The 17,769-nt window shown below is 53.7% G+C and overlaps 1 protein-coding gene across 2 annotated transcripts in view; it reads right to left on the reverse strand.

Annotated features, from left to right (window-relative positions):
- Positions 1-17,769, reverse strand: part of PRKCB (protein kinase C beta) — a 175,349-nt gene that overhangs the window by 20,416 nt on the left and 137,164 nt on the right. For both annotated transcript variants that reach the window (XM_060260799.1, XM_060260798.1), the window contains exons 11-15: positions 14,253-14,344; positions 14,000-14,062; positions 11,955-12,093; positions 2,927-3,007; positions 894-1,001 (exon numbers count right to left, since the gene is read on the reverse strand). In XM_060260799.1, the coding sequence (XP_060116782.1) occupies positions 894-1,001; positions 2,927-3,007; positions 11,955-12,093; positions 14,000-14,062; positions 14,253-14,344 (483 nt within the window). The remainder of the gene's footprint in view (positions 1-893; positions 1,002-2,926; positions 3,008-11,954; positions 12,094-13,999; positions 14,063-14,252; positions 14,345-17,769) is intronic.

Below are 17,769 nucleotides of genomic sequence, written 5' to 3' on the forward strand. Positions count from 1 at the left end.
CTTTTCTGTCTGGAGAAAAAGCCTGTAGCCGAGACAAGCTCTGAAGATTGTAGCCAGAGCTTTCCGAAGCCAGGAAATGTCACAGCCTTGTCAGGGTTTCTTCCCCCTCCTCTGTTGTCTGAGACTGGGAGAGAGATCTGCATAATTCTTCAGAGCATTATAATGTTGTGTCTGTTGGGAGCTTCTTTCTCCCCCTAAACGGAGAGCAGGGCTGATGAGACCCAGAGAAGATGCCAAGCAACCTGTCCGCCTCCCAGCCCGGCTTCAACCTCAGCGTTTGCCAGGAGTGTGAAAAGCCATTACTGAAAACTCCAGCAGATGTTCTAATCAGGACTGCATCTTGCAAAGACATCTTGCCACACTCAGGTTGAGACTGACAAAGCCGGTAGCAAATTCATCACGACTCAGGCCTCTAATCGCTCGCCACTAGGATGCTCTGTCCAGTTCCCTTGAGGGGCAACGGCAGCTCTAGAGAGAGGTCAGGCCCCAGCCCTCTCCTTATGGTCTCCCATCCAAATACTAACTGGGGCTGATCCTGCTTTGCTTCGGAGATCTGAGGCTTGCAAGTCAGTCTTGTTCAGAAAGGCCTTGGCCTGACCTTGCTCTGTGGGCCCTCCCAGAACTCCTGCACCCCCACTCCCCTCCCTGCATTTTATGGATCATTTAGGAGTGACCAGTGTCTGCTTTTATTATCTCATGTCTTTTTATATGCAACCGTTGTTTCATTGTTGTAATCTGCACCGACCCAGAAAGGAAATCTAATGCATTAATTGAAAGAATTAAAAAGTGAAAAAGAAAATGAAAAAAAAGAAAGAACCAGTGGTGGGGTTGGATTTCCCAGCCTTGTCCTGGTATTCCCTGCCCCTCCAAGGTGGCCTCAGGTTGGTCCTTACCCCTTTGCAGATGGCCACGGCTTCCTTGGACATGGATTTGGGGTAGGCCACATTGTGCTCCATGATAGACTGGAAGAGCTCGTCCTCATCTTCCCCTTCAAACGGCGCCTACAAAATTGGGAAGTGGAAGAGAGTGGGGTTCCAGCAACACTCAGCTATGTCTGCTGCCTTCTTTCCCAACTGCAGGGCAGAGAGGACCTTTTCCCTTTGCCCAGCCCAAACGATGCCCTCCTTTCTGTTACATCCTGTCACTCATAGGAAGTGAGTCAGCAGGCCAGAGGGGACTGCTTTGCCTGGCAAGCTGCAAGCTCTCAGTGGAACAAAGCGGGAAGGAAGAGGAGGGCCCCCCCCCCAGGTCAAGCTGCCTCTCCCAAGCCTTGCAGCTCTTCCCATTGCGAGTGGGGCCTTCCGCCTGGGACACAAAGTTCTCCAAAACAGAACCAGGGGAGTAGACCCAACCCCTTCTTTGACTGCCCCATGCATTCTAAAATTCCTCACAACACATGTGCCTCCCTTAACGAACTTCTCATCCTAATTCACAAGGCCCTTCCAATGCAACGATCGATCCACCACCAGCTCTCCCAGGGTTCTATTACTTGTTTGGCCAGACCAAGAGAGAATCCAGCGGGTCACGCAGGCGATACGACTTAGCTCCTTGTGGGGTTGGAACCAGTTTCTCCCTGGTTCTATCCTGCTCTGCCTTTCCCTGAATGCAGGGCCTCTGTACCCACCCTGGGCTGGAGCCTCATCTTTGGACTGGTCCCTTGCCAGGGGTCAGATTATGTCTGTCCTCATTTACACAGCCTCAGCTGTAGGTCTGAATTCTGTTCTGCCCTCATATCACCGAATGAACCAACCTGTTCTGAACACATCTGTGGCGCAGGGCATCAAAACACAACTGTTAACACAAAACTTCTCCTAATTGAATGACAGCCACGCTTGGCACATTTATTGCAACTGAGCACAGCTTGGCACACTTACCCGAGGAACTGACATGTGTTGTTTCCTGAAAACAGCATCGCAGCACTTCACGTATAATAAACTGTGGGTTTTCTCTATATTATTGATCTGGGGCTTCCCTGCTAGGATTTCTTTCATTGTCTACATCAGGAGTGGCCAAACCGTGACTTGGAGCCACACATGGCTCTTTCACACGTATTGTGAGGCTCTTGACACCCCCGCCACCCCATCAGCTGGCTTGAAGAAGGCATTTTTCTTTTGACTTCCCCCTCCCATCTTCCTTCCTTCCTTCCATCCATCTTGCAGCTCTTAAACATCTGACATTCACGTCTTGCAGCTCTCCAACATTTACAAACACGAAAAACCCAAACAGGCTAACGGTTGTGGATTACTGGCAACTCACTTAAACAAACTGAAGTGTATAATTCTGCAGATATCATAAAAATATAATTTACAAAAATCTGTTTACATAAATTCACATAAGTAGATTCCTATGTCTTCAAATTGGCTCGGCAGAACCCCAGCGGAACGGGGAAAACTTAAATCATCAGCTCAAACTATCACGAGTTCCACTGCAATCGTTTTCACACTTATGAGGCAAACCACAGTGCCATTCTTCAGAGATTATCCGTGGTAGAAGAGCTAAACCCCAATTCCATGAGCTGGTCACGGGGCCGCACGCTGGAGCTGGCCGTTTCACACTGAATGGCTTCGTCAGATAGTCATATGGGGTCTTGCGATTCTTCATATATTTATGGTCAATATGTTAAACATTCTGAGTCAAGATTGCTGGCTCCTCCCAGGACTCTCCAACGTTTGACATTTATTCTACGTTAAGCAAGTTGGCCGCCCTTGGTCATCCTTCCACCCTAAAGTGCCATTCAAGGACCAAATCCCATTCATAATTTGTGGTCTTGGCCTCAGTGTACCGGAGACCACAGGTTCTCTGGTTTCAGGGCAGAATGGAGCGGGCCTGTTCCATGCCTTCTAGGCCACTGGCAAAACAAATCACCCCCTCCCAGCTTACTCCCCCTGGAAAAACCCACAGATGAAATCAATTCGGATTCAATTACCTGCCCGGCCAGCATTTCGTAGAGCAGGACTCCAAAGGCCCACCAGTCCACTGATTTCCCGTAGGGCTGGTAGGCAATTATCTGCAAAACACACAACAAGAACAACCCCAACAACCACTGTGTCAGAGCAGCAGACTTTACACCAACACACACACTTACTTTTTGGCCCACGGACCCAAGGCAAAATTGTTCTGGCCAGGAAACTGGGTCAGGGTGATGATCACAAAGTGGGCTGCTTTGGAGCTGGCTTCCCAAGGATTCCACACAACGTGTTCAGAGGCCCCACTGCGCATGAAATGCTCTCAAAACTGAAGCCACAGCCTGCCCAGACACATTGCAGCAGCACTGACTGCTGTGTTTGTGTGTGTTTGTGTGTGTGCACACGCACATGAGCAGAAAAAAAATCACCCAAAGCTATGGCACCATTTCAGAACCAAATGCCATAATGTTATGCGAAACATAAGGTATATAAGCAGTCCCCCCCAACCCCCTCCCCATTTTGCTCCAGAGGTAAAACACAGGCCTTGCGCGCTGGCTTCAAGCTTTCACCTTCTCTCCTGCTTTGGCTTGGGAGGCTTAGTAACTTAGCTTCTGTCTGGGGGAGGGGGGGGGAAGGAAGCATTGTGTATCACTTAGCTGGTGGCTCCCCAGGGAAGATGCGTCACTCATGCTGTGAGCGCTGCAACTCTGCACACCACCTTTTGGTCTCTTGGAATGCAGAGGCAGAGAGATGCTGCAGGACCTCGGACAGATCCATTGGAGTCCTGACTAAGAACGTCAGAAGAGCCCTGCTGGATCAGACCAGAGAGGGTCCACCTAGTCCAGCCTCCTGTCTCACTCAGTGGCCAACCAGTTCCTCTGGAGGGCCAACAACAGGGCAGAGAGGCCGAGGCCTTCCCCTGAGAAGAACACCAGAAGAGCCCTGCTGGATCAAACCAGTGAGGGTCCATCTAGTCCAGCCTCCTGTCTCACTCAGTGGCCAACCAGTTCCTCTGGAGGGCCAACAACAGGGCAAAGAAGCCAAGGACATCCCAAGATAAGAACATAAGATGAACCTTGCTGGATCAGCTCAATGGTCTATCTAGCCCAGCATCCAGTCTCACAGTGGCCAGCCAGTTCCTCTGGAGGGCCAACAACAGGGCAAAGAGGCCGAGGCCTTCCCATGAGAAGAACATCAGAAGAGCCCTGCTGGGTCAGACCAGGGAGGGTCCATCTAGTCCAGCCTCCTGTCTCACACAGTGGCCAGCCAGTTCCTCTGGAGGGCCAACAACAGGGCAGAGAGGCTGAGGCCTTCCCCTGAGAAGAGCATCAGAAGAGCCCTGCTGGGTCAGACCAGGGAGGGTCCATCTAGTCCAGCCTCCTGTCTCACACAGTGGCCAGCCAGTTCCTCTGGAGGGCCAACAACAGGGCAGAGAGGCTGAGGCCTTCCCCTGAGAAGAGCATCAGAAGAGTCCTGCTGGGTCAGACCAGGGAGGATCCATCTAGTCCAGCCTCCTGTCTCACTCAGTGCCCAACCAGTTCCTCTGGAGGGCCAACAACAGGGCAGAGAGGCTGAAGCCTTCCGCTGGGAAGAACATCAGAAGAGCCCTGCTGGGTCAGACCAGTGAGGGTCCATCTAGTCCAGCCTCCTGTCTCACTCAGTGGCCAACCAGTTCCTCTGGAGGGCCAACAACAGGGCAAAGAAGCCAAGGACATCCCAAGATAAGAACATAAGATGAACCCTGCTGGATCAGCTCAATGGTCTATCTAGCCCAGCATCCAGTCTCACAGTGGCCAGCCAGTTCCTCTGGAGGGCCAACAACAGGGCAGAGAGGCCGAGGCCTTCCCATGAGAAGAACATCAGAAGAGCCCTGCTGGGTCAGACCAATGAGGGTTTATCCAGTCCAGCCTCCTGTCTCACACAGTGGCCAGCCAGTTCCTCTGGAGGGCCAACAACAGGGCAGAGAGGCTGAGGCCTTCCCCTGAGAAGAGCATCAGAAGAGTCCTGCTGCGTCAGACCAGGGAGGAGCCATCTAGTCCAGCGTCCTCCTGCCTCACACAGGGGCCAACCAGTTCCTCTGGAGCACCAACAACAGTGCAGAGATCCCAATGCCTTCCCCTGCTGTTGCATCTTGGAACAGGGATTCAAAGATGGATTGTCCCTGAACATGGAGGTTCCACTGTCTGGCCACTGGTTGATTTTCTGCCCATGGCAACAATGTGCTTGCACTAGTGGGTTCACACAAAGAGAGACAAGTACACACGTTTCATCACACCATGAGAGCAGATTGCAGCAGTCACTCATAAACTGTGACTCAGGAGCTGCAGGCAGGTCAAGGGCCCTGGTGCCCTGCAGTGCCGTATTTCCCAGTGGTTCGCCCACTCCGCCCCACCCCCCTTCCTTGAGCTCCCTCAGCTCCATCACTATTTATTATATTTCGTCCCCCTTTCGAATCAAAAGAACAACTACCGGAAGAGCCTGCATAGACCAGAAAGTAATCCTCACAAGAGCTGAAGGCAGACTGAGCTGCTCCTTGGGGACGGGAGCTTCAGCTGCCAGCTGCCACCCCTCTGGTGCTCCCCCCCCAGCAGCTGGAAGCAGGAGGCAAGGAGGCTCTCCGTTGGAGGTGGGTGCGACCCACTTCCCTTGAAAGGGAGGGCTGGAAGGCTCTTTCCGTGGCTTCTTCTGTGGCAGCCCATTCAGATGGGGAAAGTGGTATAGCCCACCATCCAGTGACCGACTGCCACCTCTGAGAGACATGCACATGAAGAGTATGAGGGCCAGTGCTCCCTCTAGAATCATAGAGTTGGAAGGGACCTCTAGGGTCATCTAGTCCATCCCCCTGAACGATGCAGGAAACTCACAAATGCCTCCCCCTAAATTCACAGGATCTTCATTGCTGTCAGATGGCCATCTAGCCTCTGTTTCAAAACCTCCAAGGAAGGAGAGCCCACCACCTCCTGAGTTGGAAGGGACCTCCAGGGTCATCTAGTCCAACCCCCTGCACAATGCAGGAAACTCACAAACACCTCCCCTTAAGTTCACAGGATCCTCATCGCTGTCAGGTGGCCATCTAGCCTCTGTTTCAAAACCTCCAAGGAAGGAGAGCCCACCCCCTCCCAAGGAGGAAGCCTGTTCCACTGAGGAACCGCTTTAATGCTCAGGAGGTTCTTCCTAATGTTGAGCCGGAAACTCCTTTGATTTAATTTCAACCCGTTGGTACTGGTCCGACCTTCCAGGGCCGCAGAAAACAATTCCACCCCATCCTATATAGGACAGCCCTTCAAGGCCTTGAAGATGGTGATCCTATCACCTCTCAGCCACCTCCTCTCCAGGCTAAACATCCCCAGCTCCTTCAACCTTTCCTCACAGGACTCGGTCTCCATACCCCTCATCCTCTTTGTCACCCTCCTCTGGACCCCTTCCAGCTTAAAATGTGATGCCCAAAACTGAACACAAGACTCCAGGTGAGGTCTTCCAAGAGCAAAGCGATATCATCACATCATGTGATCTGGACACTAGACTTAAGCTGAGTCAGTGTGAGCTAGCTCCCAGTTTTTTAGCCTCCCACTCACACGTTTTTGTCTCAGCTCAGGAAAAACAACCCCAGAGCAAACTAATTCATGCAGCAGCCAAATCGCTTGCTCACAACTCCAATGCTGGTAGCTCACCAAGTAGAAATTTTGCTCACGAGACTCCACAGCTTAGAGGAAGCCTTGGTCAGGGCTACATCATTTGGCCATGTCCAAAGACTTCACTTAATCCCCCAAAAGAAGAATAGGGAAGAAATTAAAACATGAAGAAGGGACAAGCAGCCAGAGGTCAGTAGAAACCAGGGAGGTCTTACAGAAGAATCTCCCCAATGCCACCCAAAGCAGATTCACCCCCACCCCCAAGAAAGGAGTCTTCAGCAGACTCAGAATGGGGGCGGGGGTCTCTCTGCATGCTGGGGCTGGGCTTGCCCCTCTTCCGAGCCCAGCCCGTGTCCCGGAAGTCAGCCAGGCGAGGAGGCGCTTCCCTTCCGACCCCCCGACCGACCGAGGGGCCTTTCCCTCCTTGTTTGTGTGCCTCGTTTCAGCACACAGTTCGACAAGCCCCGGGCTCTGCCATCTGTTCCTTAATGCAAAAACATTACGCAGTTTATTCATCCTAATTACAGATTTCTATTCTGAAAAGATTCATATATTCAAACATAAAATGCAAATCGCATGGTAATTGCAGTGAAATATACACAGACACGGTGGAGCTCATCAGAGCCTGCAGAGGGAGGGCCCCACCCCCACCCACCCCCAAAGGCCCCGATCCTGGCTGCGAGCGGGGCTGACAGGGGCCATGCACCCGCCTCCTCTCTCAAACAAAGGAACACAAGGAGAATTCGTCAGGCTTGGGTGAACTGATGCCACCTAAGGAATGCATCCTGGCACAGAAATACCTCTTGAGATGACCTTCCAAAACACACCAACCTCAGCTCTGAGCGGGCATGTAAAACCTGACTTCTTCCTCCTCACCCACTCCGCCTGGCCCCATCTGCTTCCAGCCTCCTCTATTCATATATTTGCATTGCATTAACATATCCAACGGGGGGGGGGGGGGGGGATGCAGATTTACATAACAGCCACCATCTTACAGCAACCGTATTCAAATATGCAAAAGTGATTAAACGGGTGTGTGTGAATGAAAGAGACCGGCTCCCCTCCATGCAAATCGAAACCAGAGCAATTCAGAAATGTCTGCTGTGGTGGTAGGGGGGGGGTCCACTTTCACCTCTCCTTCAGCCTCCTGCCCCATTGAACCCCTGTGGCATGAGCCAGTTTTCTGGTTCTTGTAACTGACCCTTGGGGCCGCCTCCTCACAGTGCCCCCCCACCCCATATAAAGGTGGGCTGCATTCCCAAGCACGGGTATGAAGGCATGCCACAGCCTCTCTGCTGGACGCAATCCTAAATAAAATTGCTGAGGAGTGGCCCATCCAGTCCAACACTCTGTGTCACATAAGAACATAAGAGAAGCCATGTTGGATCAGGCCAGTGGCCCCTCCAGTCCAACCCTCTGTGTCACATAAGAACATAAGAGAAGGCATGTTGGATCAGGCCAGTGGCCCCTCCAGTCCAACCCTCTGTGTCACATAAGAACATAAGAGAAGCCATGTTGGATCAGGCCAATGGCCCATCCAGTCCAACACTCTGTGTCACACAGTGGCCAAAAAGCAGGTGCCATCAGGAGGTCCACCAGTGGGGCCAGGACACCAGAAGCCCTCCCACTGTGGCCCCCCAAGCACCAAGAAGACAGAGCATCCCTACTCCAGACATAAGAGCATAAGAGAAGGCATGTTGGATCAGGCCAATGGCCCCTCCAGTCCAACACTCTGTGTCACAGAAGAACATAAGAGAAGCCATGCTGGATCAGGCCAGTGGCCCCTCCAGTACAACACTCTGTGTCACATAAGAACATCAGAGAAGCCCTGTTGGATCAGGCCAATGGCTCATCCAGTCCAACACTCTGTGTCACATAAGAACATAAGAGAAGCCATGCTGGATCAGGCCAGTGGCCCCTCCAGTACAACACTCTGTGTCACATAAGAACATCAGAGAAGCCCTGTTGGATCAGGCCAATGGCTCATCCAGTCCAACACTCTGTGTCACATAAGAACATAAGAGAAGCCATGCTGGATCAGGCCAGTGGCCCCTCCAGTACAACACTCTGTGTCACACAGGGGCCAAAACCCAGGTGCTCTGTACCCAAGTTGTTGGGGGCTTGAGGGGGTGACCTGAACACCCAGAACTGAGTCCCCAAGCAATCCAGCAGCCACAGTGGATACTCCAAAACAGAAGAATGTGCATTGGTCACTAACTGATGTTTCCAAGGCAGTGTACAGTAATGGATTCTGGGGCGTTTTGTCACATTCTCTCCCTGACACTGGAAAGGAGAGCTCAGGCACACCACAGCTCTTATGAGTGGCTCAAAGCACATGAGGGGGGCCTCTGTGCTCACATGCTGTTATCCACGAAAGAGCGAGGAATCTCTTTTCGATTCATTCCAAACCCTTCTATCCAAGTAGCCCACATTGCCTGAGGTGACTTTGAATGACGTTTTTGCATTCATTTTGCAGATTTCATCATCTGTTTCCAGTTCTGTGAAAAATCATTTTTTAAAAAATAACCCATTAAAAGTTAAAGTGGAAGGAAATGAGCAGTTTGCGATGGTGTCCAGTTGCCTACCCAGGGGAAAGAGTTGTTTGTTCTGCTTTGCGAGAGCCTTAATCAGGCGCAGGCAACCCGGCCCAGGCTGGCATCCCTCCCGCATTCATCTTGGCAGAACGAGGGGGAAATAATGCACATTAGGGCAAGTAATTAAATGTCTCCCTGGGAAGGATGAACACGCAAAACGGTTTAGCATTCCGCGGCATCACTCAAAACGCACGCAAGGAGGGGAGACATTTGTTGGAGAGGCTGCCAGACGGAGAGACGCTGTTCTGTGAAGCATTCATCTGGAGCACGGAAAAGGCGGTTGGGAGGCCGTCCGGGGCATCGGCAAAAGGCAGTTCTGATCAGGCAGCAGTGCAGAACCATTGGTTAGGCCGATTAAATCTCTCCCTGTTGATTGTTCAACGCCGGCCCTCGTTCACCAGGGCTCAGCCCCCTTCATGCTTTGGGCCGCCATGGATGCACCGCTTCTCTTGCCAGAACCAGACAATTTACCTGCACCGTTCCCCTCCCCAACAGAAGGCCCCTCCTCCTCTGCCCCAGAAGCCCTGCCCAGCGGAGCCTGCTCTGTGGTGGCCCCCTGGACGTACAGGGCAGATTTGCAGAGGTTGTGCTCCTCCTCTGCCCACAAGCCCTGTCCAGCAAAGCCTGCCCTGTGGTGGCCCCCTGGACATACAGGGCATTTGCAGAGGTTGTACTCCCTGCACAAGAGAAAAAGGGGCTGAAGTTTTCTCTGTTGTCTGCACTCGCAGCAGCAGGCCACTCAGGACAGAGAAGGAAGCCACGGCGGCAGCAGCAAGGACTCGATGGGTGATGGGTGAGGGGTTAGGAAGCGGGGTGGGACTTTGCATTGCGGGGTGGGACTTGGGTGGCTGAAATGAAGTCCAGGACCAGTAAGATTTTACAGTGTTTGCTACATTTCCACCTCTTTATGCAGCTCTGACAGGTTACGGTTAAAGGATCGGTCTTTATTCTGTCGCTATTGTGCCAAAAGTCAATAAAGAACCCTCTTCTGTCTGCAGAACTTCTGGTTCCCCACCCTGCGCGAATGGAAGCGGATTCAAAAATCAGCTCTTTAACCGACGAAAGGCCCTGCAATTAATTACCTAGTTTCTTTTAGTGGAGCGTCGTCTCCAGGGATTTAAAAATAATAATAAAACAAGCACACAAATAACAGACCCATAAAAATGAAAACGGAGTATGTTACAGGGCTGTGCATCTGCTGCCACACTATTACTAAATAAATCATAATCAGCAAAATGCTGCATGAAGGTGGGGGTGGGGGTGGGGAAGGCTTCTCTTCCCCTGGTGATCGACCGCAGGTAGACCAGGCCCCACAGACCCGCTGCATTTGCAGGATTCCCTCCTGGTTTCCTACAGGGAACCAAACAGAAAGGGCTTGCAAATTTCGTTAGCATTTAACAGCAGTGCTAAAAATCGCCTCCCTTGCAAGAAGGTTGGCCTCTTCTGTCCCCTCTGCTCCAGCACAATCCTCCTTCTCCCGCCCCTCACCACGTTTTCATGGCAGCCTTAACCCGGAGCACGGCAAGGGGGTGGAGTGACGGCTGCAGTCATGGACAACTTGAAAAGGGGATGAGACAGGCTAATGGAGGAGAGGTTTATCAGTGGCCACTAGCCAGTGGGTCAAAAAAGAGAATATCCAGGTTCAGAGGCAGTAAACCTCTGAAGCCTGGAGTCAGGAGACAACATTAGGGGAAAGCCTCCGCCTTTCTGTGCCCTCTTGCTGGCCTTCCAGAGGAACTGGTTGGCCACTGTGTGAGGCAGGAGGCTGGACTAGATGGACCCTCACTAGTTTGTTCTGACAGGGCTCATCTGATGTTCTTTTGAAGGCCTCGGACTCTCTGCCCTGTTGATGGCCCTCCAGAAGAACTGGTTGGCCTCTGTGTGAGACAGGAGGCTGGACTAGATGGACCCTCACTGGTCTGACCCAGCAGGGCTCTTCTGATGTTCCTCTCAGGGGAAGGCCTCAACCTGTCTGCCCCGTTGCTGGCCCTCCAGAGGAACTGGCCGGCCACTGTATGAGACAGGAGGCTGGACTGGATGGACCCTCCCTGGTCTGATCCAGCAAGGCTCTTCTGATGCTCTTCTCAGGGGAAGGCCTCAGCCTCTCTGCCCTGTTGTTGGCCCTCCAGAGGAACTGGGTGGCCACTGTGTGAGACAGGAGGCTGGACTGGATGGACCCTCACTGGTCTGATCCAGCAAGGCTCTTCTGATGTTCTTACAAGGGGAAGGCCTCGGCCTCTCTGCCCTGTTATTGTCCCTCCAGAGAAACTGGCTGGCCCCTGTGTGAGACAAGAGGCTGGACTAGATGGACCCTCACTGGTCTGACCCAGCAGGGCTCCTCTGATGTTCTTCTCAGGGGAAGGCCTCGGCCTCTCTGCCCTGTTGTTGGCCCTCCAGAGGAACTGGCTGGCCACTGTGTGAGACAGGAGGCTGGACTAGATGCACCTTCCCTGGTCTGACCCAGCAGGGCTCTTCTGATGCTCTTCTCAGGGGAAGGCCTCGGCCTCTCTGCCCTGTTGTTGGCCCTCCATAGGAACTGACTGGCCACTGTGTGAGACAGGAGGCTGGACCAGATGGACCCTCCCTTGTCTGACCCAGCAGGGCTCTTCTGAGGTTCTTCTCAGGGGAAGGCCTCGGCCTCTCTGCCCTGCTGTTGGCCCTCCAGAGGAACTGGCTGGCCCCTGTGTGAGACGGGAGGCTGGACTGGATGGACTTTGCTAGTCTGCTCCAGCAGGGCTCTTCAGATGTTCTCATTTGGGAGCTCATACTGTGAGGCGGGAAGCAAGAGTGCCTTGGGTTGTCCCTTCCCAACGGTGTCTCACCTCAGGAGCAATGTAGTCTGGAGTGCCACAGAAGGTCTTGGTGGTGACCCCATCCCAGATGTTCTCTTTGCACATGCCGAAATCCGCAATCTTGATGTGTCCCTCAGAGTCCAGCATCACATTGTCAAGTTTCAGGTCCCTGCAGGGTTCCAACAGACAGAGGCCATGAAATGCAAGAGGAAAAGGACCGGAGCAATGAGGATTGTGGGGTTTGTGTGTGTGTGAGTGTGTGAAGGAAGCACCGTGGATGCAGACAGATGCAGGTTGAGAGTCTGGGTCCCTGGGATCTCTCTCAGCCAAAAAGGGAGCTTTGGAGGGTCTTTTCTGGGCGTCCATCTCTGTTGCTGCCATTATATGCAACTGCATATGAGATGCCCTGATGTCCCCCACAGAACCCAGCCCCACATTTACAGCTGCCAACCCAGGTGTGGGAAATGCCAGGGTTGGGGGGTGGGGTTGGGAGTGGTACCCAGGGAGGGACCTCAGTGGCCCTTGCTGCCAGAGAGGCCCCCCCTCCAAAGCAGCCAGTTGTTCCAGGATAATGGATCTGGGTGGTCTGGAGAACTCCAGCTTCCACCTGGAGGATGGCAACCCCACCTGCAACACTGGCTCGGGGGGGGGGGGCAGTGATCAGGAGCCTCAGGCTGGTTGCTCTGGTCTTCTCAACACCCAGGCGGTTCAACCGTCAACAGAGTCCCATTCGGACCTTTGTTAGAAATCCATCTTCCATCTCTTCAGAGGGCCCCGTCCCCAAAATGGCTTCCCTCTGGGAGACCCTGATGAAACCTCTGGCAGGTACGCCATCTCCACCCACCCCAGGCCCTCCATCGGCATCAGCACCACCCTGAATTAACCTGGAAGCAATCTGAGCTCTGGAGAATTGTGACCCTGGCAGAAAGTCCCCTTCCCCCAAATCGGGACCAGGGGGAACATGGCAAAGACCTTCCTTTCAAAGGCAGCCCCAGTCGGAATGCCCTGAAGTAACCCAGCATGGATCATAAGGGGCAGGTTCACCTCTCTGGCGAGGGGCCCAAACTGCGTGGGGATTTTGAAAGGCCAAGAGACACCCGAGGTTTGGGGCCTGATCCGTGAGCATACTTCTGCATGCAGTCACTGAAGTGACCTGGAGGGGGTGGGCACAGAAATTGTACTGAGATTTCATCTTTCTCCCCCACCCATGACTGAAACTCCCCCCCCCAATAGGGAAGAGAGGTGAAGGAGAGGGTCAGGAAGGAACTATCCTCTGGACCAGACTGGCCCAGGGATCCTTGGGGGGGGGGTTGTTTTCCTCTGGGGTCATGGAGGGAGCGGGGGGGGGAGGCAGTTCTGAATTCCCTGCATTGTGCAGGGGGGTTGGACTAGATGACCCTTTGGGTCCCTTCCAGCTCTGTGTTTCTATGATAACTCTCCTCCCCGGATCACTTTTCCTGTTAAAGCCTGTGCCAGAAGACGCTCAACAGGTGCCAAAGCTCTCTCTGGGGAGCCTACGGGGCAAAGGAGGCCTTCCTGCCACTCCTGAGCCAGAACTCTCTCCGCCTTTTGCCCAAGTGAAGTGAGCCTTTGGGAGAGGGGGCAAAGGGCGCTGGATGCTTCCCCCTCCAGCCCCGTGGCCACCTTAGCGCATGAGCCCGTCAAGGCAGAAGTCGCTGGGCCCAGAAGTCCCCTCCCTCCTGCTCGCTTCATGCCGTGCAATGCTGAGCCACCCATGAGCAAGGGGCAGGCTGACTCAGAAGGATCCCTCCAAAAGCTCCGCTTTCCCCTGGGGATGAGTCAGCAGCGCCTCACAGCCAAGCAGCCCCCCCATTCCACCTCCCCCCACCATGCAGGCTGCCAAACCAAGGAAGATTTAAGACTGTGAGAAAAGGGAAGCCTCGCTCTGCCTGTGTGACCCTCCACAACCCGCCTGCCTGGCACACAGGGAGACGCTGGCTCATGGCCGCCTCCCGCACAGAGAGAGAAAGCCGTCCAGTTCTCTGAATGCCAGCTCCCTTCAGCCAGAGCGGTGGTCCGGCTGGGAGCGGAGAGGCGAGAATGAGCCCCCCTACCGGTAAATGATGCCTTTGCAATGGAGGAAGAAGAGTCCGATGGCAATCTCCGCGGCATAGAACCTGCAATGAAAGATGGAGACACGGGGAGGCTGATCAATCCACACGAGAAGCTCCCGCCAGCCCTCAAGGAAGAAAGGCCAGCGGGTTCCCTCTCCCTCCACCACACCCTTTGGGTCACAGCGGCCCCCAGCCCCGACCCCCAGCCTGTGCAAACAGCCAACACATGAAACGGGAGGAGGGCTCCACTCACACGGCGTGGGGCTCCTTGAATCTGCCGACCTGTTGGATCTGGTACATGAGATCGCCTCCGTTCACGTACTCCATCACAAAATACAAGCGATCCTAAAGAGGACAGAGAGAGCGGGAATGAGCGTCTCATTCAGACTGGAAATTCAGAGCTGGCTTGGTGTCGTGGTGAAGTGTGCGGACTCTTATCTGGGAGAACCGGGTTTGATTCCCCACTCCTCCACTTGCAGCTGCTGGGATGGCCTTGGGTCAGTCATAGCTATCACAGGAGTTGTCTTTGAAAGAGCAGCAGCTGTGAGAGCTCTCTCAGTCCCACCCAACTCACAGGGTGTCTGTTTGGTGTAATGGTTAAGTGTGCAGACTCTTATCTGGGGGAACCGGGTTTGATTCCCCACTCCTCCACTTGCAGCTGCTGGAATGGCCTTGGGTCAGCCATAGCTCTCTTATCTGGGGGAACCGGGTTTGATTCCCCACTCCTCCACTTGCACCTGCTGGAATGGCCTTGGGTCAGCCAGAGCTCTCTTATCTGGGGGAACCGGGTTTGATTCCCCCCTCCTCCACTTGCACCTTCTGGAATGGCCTTGGGTCAGCCAGAGCTCTCTTATCTGGGAGAACCGGGTTTGATTCCCCCCTCCTCCACTTGCACCTTCTGGAATGGCCTTGGGTCAGCCAGAGCTCTCTTATCTGGGTGAACCGGGTTTGATTCCCCACTCCTCCACTTGCACCTGCTGCAATGGCCTTGGGTCAGCCACAGCTCTCTTATCTTGGAGAACCGGGTGTTATTCCCCACTCCTCCACTTGCACCTGCTGGAATGGCCTTGGGTCAGCCAGAGCTCTCTTATCTGGGGGAACCGGGTTTGATTCCCCACTCCTCCACTTGCAGCTGCTGGAATGGCCTTGGGCCAGCCATGGCTTGCGTATTTATTATTTTATTATTTATTTTATAGATTGCACTTGCATCCCGCCCTCCCCAAACGGGATCAGGGCGGCTAACAACAGTCACAATTTGATGACAGATTCACATTATAACAATAAAACATTAAATTATTAAAACAGTTTAAATACAGTTCAGATGGCATTCTGTCTGTTTTGAATTAATTTGCGATGATATTGTGGGGTAGATAGTACACCCCCATAGATGTTAAAAGTATCTCCATTTAGTTATGGAGTTGTCCTTGAAAGGGCAGCTGCTGTCAGAGCTCGCTCAGCCCCACCCACCTCACAAGGTGTCTGTTGTGGGGGGAAAAGATAAAGGAGATTGTGAGCTGCTCTGAGACCCTGTCCTTGAAAGGGCAGCTGCTGTGAGAGCCCTCTCAGCCCCACCCACCTCACAGGGTGTGTGTTGTGGGGGGAGAAGATAAAGGAGATTGTGAGCTGCTCTGAGACCCTGTCCTTGAAAGGGCAGCTGCTGTGAGAGCCCTCTCAGCCCCACCCACCTCACAAGGTGTCTGTTGTGGGGGGAGAAGATAAAAGAGATTGTGAGCTGCTCTGAGGCTCTGAGATTCGGAGTGGAAGGTGGGGTATAAATCCAATATCATCTTCTTCTCGAGAGGACACGAGCAACACAGTTCTAGGCAGAGTTACTCCAGACGCAGTGCTCTGAAGCAGAAGGGGCTGGAAGTGGAGGAGTTCTTCACAGGGTCGCTATGGGCCAAGGCACCTTCTACAACCCTTGCTGCCACGGGGAGGGTGGGGTTGGAACTGGCCCCCCAGGGCAGCTCTGCGGCTCCTTCGTCCTTGCCCAGGGCCTCTCCCCCCACTTGCCTTGGAAAGCGGCTCCAAGAGAGTCTTAATTCAACTCCTCCACAGCGGCTGCCTGTGCCAACCAGGGAGACAGAGCGGCACGTGGCGCTGGCGTTCTCGCCGACGTTGCCCCTGCACTGCAGAAGACGCAGGCTGCTCGGGCAGCTGAAATCCTAGCGACAAGGAGGGTGCCCATCACAGAAGCAACTGGCGAGTTGAGCCCCAACGGGCAGTGCGAGGTCCGAGTTGTGCTGCCAGGGCGGCTGGGGCTCAGTTTGCTTCGCTGTTGCCCCCAGCCCACCAATAGCAAAGGGCCCAGTCTGCCCCAGCTCAGGGTAGAGGAGAGGGCTTGCCATTAGAATGAGCAGGCTCAGCTCCCCAGTTTCTGCTGCCAAAGAAGGGAATGTTGGATTTACACCCCACCTTTACTTGGAGCCTCAGAGCAGCTGGGAGCCAGTTTGGTGTCGTGGTTAAGTGTGCAGACTCGTATCTGGGAGAGCCAGGTTTGATTCCCCACTCCTCCACTTGCAGCTGCCGGAATGGCCTTGGGTCAGCCACAGCTCTCTTATCTGGGAGAACCGGGTTTGATTCCCCACTCCTCCACTTGCACCGGCTGGAATGGCCTTGGGTCAGCCACAGCTCTCTTATCTGGGAGAACCGGGTTTGATTCCCTCCTCCTCCACTTGCACCTGCTGGGATGGCCTTGGGTCAGCCAGAGCTCTCTTATCTGGGAGAACCGGGTTTGATTCCCCACTCCTCCACTTGCAGCTGCTGGAATGGCCTTGGGTCAGCCATAGCTCTCTTATCTGGGAGAACCGGGTTTGATTCCCCACTCCTCCACTTGCACCTGCTGGGATGGCCTTGGGTCAGCCAGAGCTCTCTTATCTGGGAGAACCGGGTTTGATTCCCCACTCCTCCACTTGCAGCTGCAGAAATGGCCTTGGGTCAGCCAGAGCTCTCTTATCTGGGAGAACCGGGTTTGATTCCCCACTCCTCCACTTGCAGCTGCTGGAATGGCCTTGGGTCAGCCATAGCTCTCTTATCTGGGAGAGCCGGGTTTGATTCCCCACTCCTCCACTTGCAGCTGCTGGAATGGTCTTGGGTCAGCCATAGCCCTCACATTGTCCTTGAAAGGGCAGCTTCTGTGAGAGCCAGTTTGGTGTAGTGGTTAAGTGTGTGGGCTCTTATCTGGGAGAACCGGGTTTGATTCCCCACTTCTCCACTTGCAATTGCTAGAATGGCCTTGGGTCAGCCATAGTTATCACAGAGCTTGTCCTTGAAAGGGCAGCTGCTGTGAGAGCCCTCTCAGCCCGACCCACCTCACAGGGTGTCTGTTGTGGGGGAGGAAGGGAAAGGAGATTGTGAGTCGCTCTTGAGTGGTGTGGAATTGTTTTCTGTGGCCCCAGAAGGTAGGACCAGAACCAATGGGTTGAAATTAAATCAAAAGAGTTTCCGGCTCAACATTAGGAAAAACTTCCTGACCGTTAGAGCGATTCCTCAGTGGAACAGGCTTCCTCCTTGGGAGGTGGTGGGCTCTCCTTCCTTGGAGGTTTTTCAACAGAGGCTAGATGGCCATCTGACAGCAATGAAGATCCTGCGAATTTAGGGGGAGGTGTTTGTGAGTTTAGAGTGGTTCCTCAGTGGAAGAGGCTTCCTCCTTGGGAGGTGGTGGGCTCTCCTTCCTTGGAGGTTTTTAAACAGAGGCTAGATGGCCATCTGACAGCAATGAAGATCCTGCGAATTTAGGGGGAGGTGTTTGTGAGTTTCTTGCATTGTGC

Source organism: Heteronotia binoei, chromosome 20 (assembly GCF_032191835.1).
Source record: "Heteronotia binoei isolate CCM8104 ecotype False Entrance Well chromosome 20, APGP_CSIRO_Hbin_v1, whole genome shotgun sequence".
Taxonomy (NCBI): Eukaryota; Metazoa; Chordata; class Lepidosauria; order Squamata; family Gekkonidae; genus Heteronotia; species Heteronotia binoei.